This window comes from Monodon monoceros, unplaced genomic scaffold, assembly GCF_005190385.1.
Source record: "Monodon monoceros isolate NGI ecotype Baffin Bay Population unplaced genomic scaffold, NGI_Narwhal_1 Super_Scaffold_9, whole genome shotgun sequence".
NCBI classification, from domain to species: Eukaryota; Metazoa; Chordata; class Mammalia; order Artiodactyla; family Monodontidae; genus Monodon; species Monodon monoceros.
This window is the reverse complement of record NW_021703786.1, coordinates 4,061,220-4,074,437: the sequence shown is the minus strand read 5'-3', so window position 1 is coordinate 4,074,437 and position 13,218 is coordinate 4,061,220. Positions and strand designations below refer to the sequence as shown.

The 13,218-nt window shown below is 34.6% G+C and overlaps 1 protein-coding gene across 5 annotated transcripts in view; it reads right to left on the bottom strand.

The window, feature by feature from the left end:
- Positions 1 to 13,218, bottom strand: part of STXBP4 (syntaxin binding protein 4) — a 180,306-nt gene that overhangs the window by 136,849 nt on the left and 30,239 nt on the right. For all 5 annotated transcript variants that reach the window (XM_029211804.1, XM_029211807.1, XM_029211808.1 and 2 more), the window contains 4 exons: positions 11,418 to 11,524; positions 11,024 to 11,243; positions 9,634 to 9,712; positions 4,113 to 4,207 (listed from right to left, as the gene is read on the bottom strand). In XM_029211804.1, the coding sequence (XP_029067637.1) occupies positions 4,113 to 4,207; positions 9,634 to 9,712; positions 11,024 to 11,243; positions 11,418 to 11,524 (501 nt within the window). The remainder of the gene's footprint in view (positions 1 to 4,112; positions 4,208 to 9,633; positions 9,713 to 11,023; positions 11,244 to 11,417; positions 11,525 to 13,218) is intronic.

Genomic DNA, 13,218 nt, shown 5'->3' with positions numbered 1-13,218 from the left:
TCAGCCATAAAAAAATGAAATTGAGTTATTTGTAGTGAGGTGGAATCTGTCATACACAGTGAAGTAAGTCAGAAAGAGAAAAACAAATACCATATGCTAACAAACACATATATATAGAATCTAAAAAAAAAAAGGTTCTGAAGAACCTAGAAGCAGGACAGGAATAAAGATGCAGACATAGAGAATGGACTTAGGGACACGGGGAGGGGGAAGGGTAAGTTGGGACGAAGTGAGAGAGTGGCATCGACATATATACACTACCAAATGTAAAACAGTTAGTGGGAAGCAGCTGCATAGCAAAGGGAGATCAGCTTGGTGCTTTGTGACCACCTAGAGGGGTGGGATAGGGAGGGTGGGAGGGAGTCACAAGAGGGAGCGGATATGGTGATATAAGTATACGTATAGCTGATTCACTTTGTTATACAGCAGAAACTAACACAACAATGTAAAGCAATTATACTCCAATAAAGATCTTAAAAATAAAAAAGAGATGACTGGATTAAGAAGATGTGTGTTTGTGTGATTGCGTGTGTGAATGTATATATAATGGAATACTACTCAGCCGTAAAAAAGAATGAAATTCTGCCATTTGCAGCAACATGGATTGACCTAGAGAATATGTTTAGTGAAATAAGTCAAAGACAAATATTATGTGATATCACTTACATGTGCAATGTAAAACACAGTACAAATGAATGTATATGCAAAACAGAAACAGAGTCACAGGTGTAGAAAACAAACTTATGGTTACCAAAGAAGAGCAGGAAGGGGGGGGTAGGGACAAATTTCAGGTATGGGATTAATAGATATAAAATACTATATATAAAATAGATAAGCAACAAAGATTTACTGTACAGCACAAGGAATTATAGCCATTATCTTCTAATAACCTATAATGGAGTATAACCTGCAAAAATACTGAATCAGTATGCTGTACACCTGAAACTAATATAATACTGTAAACTGAGTATACTTCAATAAAAATAATAAATTGGAGGTAATTTATTTTTGATTAAAAATAGGTTCCAATAATTTCTTGTATAACTAATGTCATGTTTTCACCGTAAACAAAAATCAACTTTGTTAATTGGACAAATAAATGTCCTTAACTTTTTCTGATATCTAAATGATGAATCTAAAAAATGTCACTTCCTTATAATATTAGTCACCTACTTCCCAACCTAATACAAAGAACACCTCATTAACTGTATTCAGACATTGGGTATACCATTGCTCACTACAGCTTTCTTCAAATGTTACATAAATGGCAAGAGGTAAAGTAAATATCAGCGAAATGGCATCTGTATCCCAAAACATCTTTCTCAGATACAAAAACATAGATAGCGAGAAGGTGCAGTAATTCTTCTTCTTCAAGCCAACTAAAAAAAAAATCCCTATTTGCTATGTTTACCATACCTACTTATAAGTTTAACAGTGGGATCAAAGGAGACACATAGTATTAGTTCAGTGCTAGAAATTATTTTCCAGTATATCCTGATACAAAATTGTCTACCTCGACTACTAAAACATGAAAGATTTCATGAAGTCAATGCCCCACAAACATACATCTTGAAGGTAATTTCCTTCATCAAATTCTAACCTCTTAGCCTTTGTTAAAAATTGTACTGTGTTAGCTAATGACTTAATAACCACATAATCAGTCAACACCTTTTCCTTGTGAAACCTTTTATATCACCAATTTCCTAGATACTATATGCAATATAATTATAAGTGATAAAGTAAAAAAATGTAATTTTATTACATTTTAAATACTTGAACATATTGGCCTTATCTATTACTAAATAGGAAATGTTGTAAAAATGTAATGGACAATAAAGTTGAATTTGTCTACAAAGTAGCAACTAAAATAGAAGGATCTATTTCAAATTAAAGTGATACAGATATTATTACATTAATATGTAACTATTCAAAAAAGTAAGAGTAGCTTAGGAAATGTATGGGCAGATAGAAGCTAATATGGATTTTAGAAAAAAAAATTACTAAGTGGAATTTAGTTTCAAACTCTGAAAAAGAGAGAATGCTCTACTAAATATAGTCACTAAAAATATTTAGAATAAAAGCAGGGAAGCTGAATTTACACAGAATGTAGGTTTCCTTTGCTGTAAAACTGCCATTTTATGTTTCTACAAAAATCAATTTGCTAAGGATCAAAGGAGGACCAAAAGTGGAATACTCAATGTGCAAGCAACTCATATTTCTCAGAATCAATATAAATTTAGATGATTTTCATATCTCTAAGAAAATTAATCAGATTTTAAAACTATCATGTGCTAGGAAAATTTAAACTGAGTCAAAGAATAATGACTGCCAGGTAAAGTCATTAGCTGAATAGTTTTCTCCTTATCCAGAGGAATGGTTAGTATTAAATCTTGGATGTTCAAAAATATATATTACAGCAATATCATTAAAAAACAGTAATTATTCATTTTTAGATATTAATAGATACGTTTTTAAACCTCAAACATTCTATTTTTTGAAAATGTTATCACTGATTGTAAAACTTGCTATTATCCAGAACTTACATTTCAGCCACAAATAAAAAGAGAGTAAAACATAGGGAAAGATACTCAGGATTTCGAAGATATGAAGGAGACATCTCAAGTACCTAATTAATAAGAATTTTATAGAGCACAAACCAGGTGTTTAAATGGTGGTAGGTACACAGAGATTGTAAGCTTTGACTTACTGATAAAACAAAACACAGAAGATTACAGGGTACTGCAAAATAATGTTCAGTGCTACAGATGTGCAAAATATGGCAATATTGGCCTGAACTATAAAAGTTAGCAAGGAGCTGTACAAAGGAGGTGGAATTGAGTCAGAATTTGAACAAAGAGTAAGATTCAAACTGGCACTGAAAAGGGTATTACTATAGGACCATGCAAAGGTCTGAATATGTGAATGAATGGTAATGCATATTTATTCCAGCTATGCATTCTCATACTGTTCCTAAAAGTGTAAAAAATCATTATACAGGGTTTCCCTGGTGGCGCAGTGGTTGAGAGTCCGCCTGCCTATGCAAGGGACACGGGTTCGTGCCCCGGTCCAGGAAGATCCCACATGCCACAGAGCGGCTGCGCCCGTGAGCCATGGCCACTGAGCCTGTGCGTCCGGAGCCTGTGCTCCGCAACGGTAGAGGCCACAACAGTGAGAGGCCTGCGTACCGAAAAAAAAAAAAAAATTATTATCCACAAAAACTGATAGGAAAGTAGAGGCTGTGAACCTTCGGCATTATATCCATTTTCATATTAAAAAAAAAAAAATCACACATTTTTGCTGTCATCTTCCAGGTATCCTGAGAGGAAAAGTTTTATAATCATTTTCTGCTTATAATTTTTCTCTCTTTTTTTTTTTTTTTTTTTTGCGGTACGCGGGCCTCTCACTGTTGTGGCCTCTCCCGTTGGGGAGCACAGGATCCAGACGCGCAGGCTCAGCGGCCATGGCTCACGGGCCCAGCTGTTCCGCGGCATGTGGGATCCTCCCGGACCGGGGCACGAACCCGTGTCCCCTGCATCGGCAGGCGGACTCTCAACCACTGCGCCACCAGGGAAGTCCCCTATTTTTTCTTTTTTAATCATCTTATGTTTCTTTTATATACAGAAACTCTCAATATAATACTATTTGGTACATTGCTACCATCTTCTTTATATCTAGTAGGCTTCTATTTTGTTCTTTAAGATTTAGTTTCCCTTCACATTTTAAACAATTGAGTAATACAGTATTATTTCCTTGCACTTATTGCCATTACATATTTGAAGTCTACTTCACTTTGTCATAATTTATCCCATGTTTCCTTTGATTCTATACTGTAAAACGTCACATTTGTCTCATTCCTACACAGGAGGAAACTGATTAATTTGAAGGTCAATTTAGTTACAAAAGGTTTTATTTCTATTTTGTACTAATGAACCACCATGAACTGCCCAAATTAAACATGAATTAAACAGTTTAAACCCAAACTGCCATTCATTTAACTGTAAATCGATAACTCTTCAAGAAACTAATGGCTCCAATCCCTTATCCTCTCAAAGAATGAGAATATTTCCTTGCTGTTGTTTTATGGAAGAAAAATGAAAATTTCAAGTATTTACCATTTCCAGTTTCTCTACTTTAAGGCGAACAGAGGGATTTAGGGAAATCTTCTTTCCTTGTGGTCCATAATTATCAGTCAAGGCAGGGGCAATATCTACGAGACAACAGGGTACACATTAATTGGAAATTTAATTGGAATAGAATTTTTCATTTGACAGGATGTGTTCTGGGCTCCTGAGGTTCAGAAAGAATTCTGGCTAATCAGTTGGCAGTTTTCACTTTTGTTTTCATGATTTTTTGTTCTTTAAATCTAAAATGTATTATATAAACCAGCTTCACTTAAGCCTTAAAAGACATGATATAAAAAGAGTGGGCAATTATGCATTAGGTCACACAGAAATATTAATACAACAAACATACATCCCACCAGTTACCTTGTCATCACAACAGCTTACTAATTGCAAAATGAAAAGTCTTTTTTTTCTTCCAAAATAAGCAAAATCATATTAGAAATTTTAAAAGGTCATGATTTTTCTCTGGCAAAAGTGCTTTTGCTACATGAGTTCTGGAGGTACTATGGAAAAACTCACAAATGCAAACTGTTTCAAGTTTGCACATAAAGTATGATATAGGCTCAGAACTTCTTGAACTAAAAATCCTATTTCTTATTTTACAGAAGTTATATTCCAAGTAGCATAAATGGATTCTCAAGAGTTGAGTGTCATACACCTCTCACCCATTCTCTAACGCCTTCTCAGTCTACCCTGATTATTTAGACGAGCTATGTCCTTGTTGCCTGAGTAAAAAACAGGTTTCACAAGGGACTAGAATTTGAAAAATTATTTGCCTTAATATGCCAAAGTTTCTCAAGCAAATTCCTGCAATTCATGTCAATCCTTATATCTAAATTGTCACCATTCTAAATACACTTTTAAATGGTATTTTACTAGTTCTACATAGAAACAAGAGGAAGAGAAAAAACTTTTTAAAATGTCACATTTTTATGCAGCGTTTTAATTTTTTTTTATTTCTCAGAGCATCTGTCTCTAAGTACAAAATGATTTGCATTCTCTTTCTTAAGAACATAAGAAGTGCATAGGAAAATAAATAGTCTTCCTCTAAACCTTTAACGCTTCCTTAACATTCTATGTAAAATCTTGAATATAGCTTATAGGTGTCAAGATCATGAAAAAAAAAATGGTTACTGACTTTTAGCTTTAAATGGAAGTCAAACCTAGAGAAAGACTGATTTTAGTATAATACAATTTTTACAATTTTGACATAAGCAACAAAGACGCCTTAGTTGCTGTGATACCTAATTGTTGGCCAAGGGCTAAAAATATATTATACATATAAAATTTTTTTCCTCTTAAGAGAAATTTTGTGCCAAACCTAAAGTGTAGCATAAAATATCAGCATGGAGTGAAGTGGTTTGGAAGCCCAAAGAGCGGGTAAGTCAAACCTTATCTTTCATTTTTAGGGTTTGGACATGTGAGGCTTGACAACGACTTTCAGTCTGGTGCCTGACCTATCATTAAGGCACAGTAACACAAGGTGGACCCAAGCTAACCTAATTATGATCTCAGACCAAGACTAACCCTGGGTGTGAATTACTCAATTCAAGTGTGTGTGGAAGGCATAGAGAGAAGACAAAAGAGAGGGAAGGATAGGGACTCACACCAAGGTGTGGGTTCTCACTTACGTTTTCCTACATCTAAGCATAAAAATTTGCTATGTGCAGCAGTGGAAATAACAGATTAACTCTTATTTATGCTTACTTTTAGCCAGGCATTACACTAAGTACTTTATATATATAAGCTCATTTAATCTTTACAATAACCACAGTGACACAGGTGTTATTATTTCCAACCCAAGAATGATGAGACTAAGGCCCAAAAGGGTAAAGAAACTAGCCCAAGATCATACAACTAGTAGGTGACCATGTTAGGATTCTAATCTCTTATGACCCCTGAAGACAATTTCTTAAATGTGTCAATATCTTTCATCACCAGTTTTCTCATCTGTAAAGTAGGAAGAATAAAACAGATCACCTTACAGGAATTGTAAAGGTAAATTAAAAATCATAGAAAACTACTATGAAAACTATAAAGTAGCGTTAATAGTAACACAGACACACAGAGATTTAATAGGAGATTTAATGTAAACTTATAATAATCCCCCATTTAACAATATGCAATCATGGCTTAACAAAACCTCACTTTCTTCTAGACAAACTTCCCCTAAATCTTTACATTTGAGCCAAAACCTTAGGAGGATGTGGACATAAATCCAGCAGGCTTTGGTAATTCAAGGTAACTTGACCTGAAAAGCTCTCCCACAGACAGTTTTCCTCATTTGCCAGTGTCCTCTCTCACTTTCAGCCTTGGGCTCTTTATTTGCTCCTCTCTGGGAGGGGGTGAGAACTTTCAAAGTATGGCTTATTATTCCCTTGGCTCTTCTCTTCCTATTCCTCTTTTTAGGAGCAGAAGAAAGGAAATGTTTTATAAGGGTAGGATCAATACCATTTAGTTAATACCATGAACCCTCACCATGGATATTTTCCCCCATACTAGTTTGTTTTCAGTTTTAAAAGCCTTATTGCAGGAGAATTAAGGCTTGTGTGGTGGTAAAGTTAATGATCGTATTCCTTCACGTAGTAATTCTTTACTGATTTCCTTAGGAATGTCTTTAGCATGTTTTTAGCTCACTCACAAACTCACGCATTATTCAGCATATGGCAGTAGTAAACAACTCTGGATTCTGAAATAAGAAATTCATATAACAGAATAGTTTCGAAAAACATACTCAAGTATAATGTGAATTTTAAACATTCTAACCAGTTTTACACTTTGGAATGCTTTTGAGATGACTTGCCTCATTAAGTTTATTTTTGTTGAGGTTAACATTAAAACTCATTTATGTTTTTTAATAAATACCAGCTGGCTGAAGGAGTCTAGATGTGATGGTTAAGGATCTAATTTGGGAACAATCTATAATTAACTACGTATAACAGACAAGTCACAAGGTATATAAGTTACCTAGAGATAATTTAGAGTTGACTTTGCTTTGTTTTTCTCCCCAGAAACATCTGGCCTACTACATTTATGTGGAAGAAAATGGTACTGAGTCAATTCCATTTCTACTCTAGAAAAATGTTCCATTTTACTTGCATTTTAATATTTACATACAGTTAACTCACTCAAATATGTTTTTCACTAAATTATTTTTCTATTACAAAATCTAGCATCATTTCTTATAGTCACTGATGTAAATTTACCTCAGTTTTGTTCATTACTACAGGATCTCCTTGCTCTGATCACATTTGCCTCCTAGGGCCACCTGACATGTAGCTTGACCTAACTTCTTTGCATTTGATGATGATGCCTCCTTCACTTAGGATGATCTGTTACCTTCATCCATCTGTTGATGTTTATCACTTCTTTCAAGATCCAGATGATGTCTGACTTTTGCCAAGAAATTTTTCTCTATTGATTTCTGCATATTTTGTGACAAATTCTTTACTATGTACTAGCTTCTGGGGTAGAGGGGGAGGATGCAAAATTGAATTAAAGGACAGAAGCTTTCACTTCTGCTCTAAAAAACATGCCCTGGAATATTATCTGACCTATACTCTAAACTTCAGGTTCCGTAATATTAATAATAATGACAGCAAAATGTACTGAGCATATTCTATGCACCAATTACAAAGTGCTTGACATACATAGTCTCGTTTAATACTCATAACAAACCCATGAGGAAACTATTTCAATATAATAAGCTAATTCAGCCAATAAGTTGGGAGCAAAGATCTGAATCTCTACGTTTTCATTCAGAGCCTGGTGACTAACCACTGTGTTTTCCCTATATCACACTCAGGTCACTTACTACTTCTTCCCTTAATCTACTTTGCTCATGTCTTTACACATCTTGTGCAAATGTGTTATTTGTCCATAAGACATATACTTCTTAGAGTACCAAAACCACCCCCCCCCTGCTCTAGTCAACACAGAACACTGCAAATAGTCTAGTATTTATTCAATAAAATAATCACACACGCACACACATAAATAAACACACACACATATGTGCTTTCTAATCTGAATAATGAAGGTTTTTAATCCCACATTTTATTTCACAATATACTATTAAGTATCTCATGGAAAAAAAATCCCAGTTCCTTCATATTTTCTACCGAACTATGACGCACATGACATACTCAGTAAATACTTACTGAGTAAATAAATTGGCTAAAAGAGGCATCAAGAGAATGAAAATTAATTATGTAAAGGAAATAATACTAATAAAGTTTCTAAGGGTCAACAAATTCCACTAAGTAAAAAGGCATATAATTGACAGCTAAAGATTGTTCCTAACCCACTGGTAAATATTGCTCCAAATCAGAGAAACTACTATGAAATTCACTATAAATTCCTGTTAAGTATAGGAGCTATGTGCTATGGTCTGAATGTTTGTGTCCACCCGAAATTCATATGTTGAAATCCTAACCTCCGGAGTTGAGGCCTTTGGGAGGTGCTTAGAGCATGAAGGTGGAGCCCTCACGAATGGGATTAGTGTTATTACAAAAGAGGTCCCACAGTGCTCCCAAGAACTTTCCACCATGTGAGGACACAATAAGAAGCCTGCAACCACAAGGAAGCTCTCACCCAGACCATGCTGGCACCATGATCCAGCCTCCAGAACTGTGAGAAATGTTTGTTATTTATAAGTCACCCATTCTGTGGTATTTTGTTAGAGTAACCCACACAGACTAAGACACTATAATTTCTGCTAACTCTTCTTTATTTTGCAGTTTTGATCTACACAATGCTATTAAAAATTAAAGTATACGAGTAACAATTTGCTTTATAATTTAGACATGTAATTAACTCTTCCTTTCAATAAGTATAGTTTTTTTTTGTTTGTTTGTTTTTATTGTTGTTCCCTTTAACTTTTGGAGATAATTTAAGGGAAGGAATTTTTTCTTGATATTTGAGCCTACAAACACTTTACAGATTGATAAAAATCCTTTTTTTATGGGTAGCTTACACAATTAATCCTTTACTGTTTTGAAAAGTCAATAAATCATTTCATGCTAATTAAGAACCAGTAATACTGAATTCACAATACTGATGTTCTTTCTAATTTATGTCTATATAATCTCTTCCAAGAAAAACAAAACATACTTATTTTCTTAAGCTATGCTCCCTTCTATAATTTCCCTGAAAGGTGCATTTAATATACCTCACGAGGATTTCACTAAAAGGGCAAGGCAGCCTAATCTTGAGTTATAGAAGAGTTTTCATTATTTTGTTTCAACAGTTCATTGATTATTACAGCTTCATAGACACTGCGATGATAATGCATCTTTTAAAATTTCAACCCTTTGTTCAGGAAAATTTCCAATAAAAGTCATGATCTAACAGGGACCGCTGCACAATGGATTCATTTTGCTCTTTTATTCAATGAAGGAAAAAGGCATAATGCACCCTTCTTTAAAGTCTTTTAAGTCACATTATGTACTCCTCATTGAGAGAGTAATTGAAAAAAATAACAGGAAAGAGGAATTAAATGTGCATTTACCTGTATTAGGCATATCTGTAGGGCTGTTGTCTGAAGAAGTAATTGGAATCTGTTCTGTTTTCTTGTATCCAGTTTTAATCTATGAAAGAAAATGAGGAAGGTGAAATGTCATTTTCTAAAGTAAGTCAAAAACCAGACGAGAAGCTCACGTTAACATAAAAAGAATGATTAAAGAGATTAAAGCAATAGTCCCCCAAATATAAAACCTTTAAAATTTTGGTATATTCACCTTCAAACACAGCAATTCAGAATGAAAGTAACAACTGCTTTCAGCTCTACCATACCCAAGGACAACAAAATATAAGGCTATATGCACTGTGTCTCTGAAAAGGTATTATAACCCCAAATGAGAAAGTATGAAGGGCTAAGAGAAAATCTTAAACTCTGTATCTGATTAGCATGGACCAGAAACTGAAATTACTTTTGATGAATTTTATTGCACTGACTAAAAGCCTACCTGATTTTCAAGTTTGTTTTATAGGGTATACACTCTATTTTATAACTCATTATTTATGGCACCGTTGCAATTAGTAATTACAGTCATCCCTTCATATCTGCCATTTCTGCATGTGCAAATTCAACCAACAATGGATTAAAACTATTCTTTAAAAATTCTAAGAAGTTCCAAAAAGCAAAACTTGAATTTGCTGCATTGGCAACTATTTACATAGCATTTACACTGTATTTATTTACAACTATTTACATAGCATTTACACTGTATTAGGTATTATAAGTAATCTAGAGATGATTTAAAGTATATGGGGAGGCTGTGCATAGGTTAAATGCAAATACTACACCATTTTATACAAGAGACTTGAGCAGCCTCAGATTTTGGTATCTGCTGTCAGGGTGTGGGGAGGTTATCCTGGAGCCAATCCCTCCACAGGTGATGAGGGAGGACTGTAATTATATCGATTTTGATGTAGGAACTCTCCCTTTCGTGTGATTCTAGGGTGAACTATTGATATATTCCAGCATACACACATGAGGGAACAAAATCCACCTACACTGTACAGGAAAGAGCTGAGCAACAGAAAGGAAGATTGCCTGTCTTCAGTCAAGCAGAAAACAGAAAAAATAATGAACAGAACCATATTAGAGACTATCTGAAAATAAATATAACTTTCCATATCATAGTTTTGAGTGATATCTAGGCATATCTTTGTGATGCCATTCCTGATCATGATTTTCTGGACAAACAATATATTGACTTGAAAAACTGTATTTATTGACAGCATAGCATAAAATCTTAAGCAAAGATTGGTATTTCAAGGAAATACCAATCTGTTAACAAACTATATTACCAAAATTATAGTTCTATATGTATATGACAAACATAATGACACATAGGAGATTTGTGGACTACATAAATAGAAAAATTTAATATTACCTGATTTATCTTAAAAGAAGATAAAATGGCATCTGTAGATTTGGGAGTCGATGAGGTCTTTGGAATTAGTATTTCAGGGGAAGAAGAAAGAAGACTAAATTTTGAGGCTTGAGGTCCATATTCTCCTGTAGCTTGTAAAAGGGATGAACACGATGGATTTTCTAAATGACTGCTGTGAGATTTCTGTCTTATGAATGCTATCTCCCAAGCAGATTCTGACCTAGTATTAAAAAGAAATCACTTTATGGATATAGTACAATTGAATTCTAAGATAATGTTTCATATATTATCAAAAAATACTTCTTTTGGGTCTAAAGTACTAGGACAACTTAAATTTCTATTTTTAGGGAGACATGCTAAATGACTCATTCTATCTTACAGATAGAATAGTTACCTCAACTTGGCTCTGGTAATTATGCTTTTTGCTTCTTCAAATGATACACCAATCATAGACTCCTTGTTTATTGAGACAAGTTGATCTCCTGGCTTCAAACGTCCATCCTAACAAAAATAGTAACATTTGTAAAGAAACTGATTAAGGTGTTTCTTAAAAAGTTAATTGATGCAATTAAAGCAAAGCACAGTTTTAGTAAAGAATGACTTAAAGAAAAGAGTAAAAAGAAAATTTTAGACAAAGAACCCCAACAGCAAAATGGTTTGATTAAAGTCTGGTTTGGTAATATACATGAATGAAATGGAAATGTTCAAGTACTCCTTGAATAAACTTTCAGCCTAAGGAATCCTGAATATATGAAGACATAGTCTGGTACACTAGGAAAGAGGCCTGTTTTAAAAGGTCAGTTGTATGAGACAAATACAGCTCTGAATGTGATAAAGTAGGCTAAATAATTCTGGTATATTTCAGAATATAAGCCTCATTCACTTCAGTTTCTGAGCATTCCTTTATCTTTCATCCCACCAAACACTGAGTTATTCCACAGTTAGAATTTTTAAAAATTCAGTCAAGGAGCTTAATTATATTGATTCTACCCACATTTCTATTCATGGTGAAACATCTTCTTCACTGGACCTGCTGCCCCTCCTGTGACTCAGGCCCAGTTGGTTGGACAGGTAGCTTTATTCACATCCTACTAATAAAGACCAATTCTAATTGCCTGCCTGGCATTGTCTTTGTCAAGTCCTGGCTCTGCCTATAACTAGCCTAACTGAATAAGACAAAGCACAAAAGTTACAAAATTTAATGTACATGTTAGGCAAGTTTTCTCAGTCTTCATTTGCCTTTTCTTTTAATTCAAACTGGAAAAGAAGAATGAGCTCTCTTAATTTTCAGCTCTTAAGATGCTTCTCCATTTATCATTAGTACAAACACAGAAAGCATTATTTCTATAACTAGGGAAGAAGCTTATATGGTTAGAAAGCATTTTCACCCTTGATGGTATTTAAGTAAATTCCACAAATTCAAGGAAAGATCTTTTAAAAAGTCTTATCTACTATGTATAAAATAAGTTTTAATTAATAGGATTAACCAGGGAAAAGAGATGGTGAAGATAAGGGGATGGAAGGAAGTAAAGAAGAAACATATTACCATCAAGGAGGTAGCAGGATAAAGACACAGAGATGAGAAGCAACATATAGTGTGCAGGGGACTATAGCCTTCAACACAGTGTTCAATTAAAAAGTATGAGCCAGAAATCATGAGAAATGAGGATGGGGAAGTAGGAAGAGTTCAGGTATCTGCAGGCCTTTGACCCCAAGCTATCCCTGGGATAGCTTCTGCACTTACTGTTTTTGTTTTCATACTGTAAACATTACCTAAGTATTATTTCCCACACTTCCTTGATGAAAAGAATCAACTGGAGTTATAAAAAAGGTCCATGTTATGAGACCCCTCTGTTTGAAAGTCTGATACAATATTGATATATCCCTGAATAACTGATCTTTGGTCTGAACTGCATTATATGTAATAAACGTATATAATATATAATAATGGTGATTTATGGTTACTTTACTTTTAAATAACAATAATGTTTTTTAAAAAGACCTTTACTGGGCTTCCCTGGTGGCGCAGTGGTTGAGAGTCTGCCTGCTGATGCAGGGGACACGGGTTCATGCCCTGGTCCGGGAAGATCCCGCATGCCATGGAGCGGCTGGGCTCGTGAGCCATGGCTGCTGAGCCTGCGCGTCCGGAGCCTGTGCTCCGCAACAGGAGAGGCCACAACAGTGAGAGGCCCACG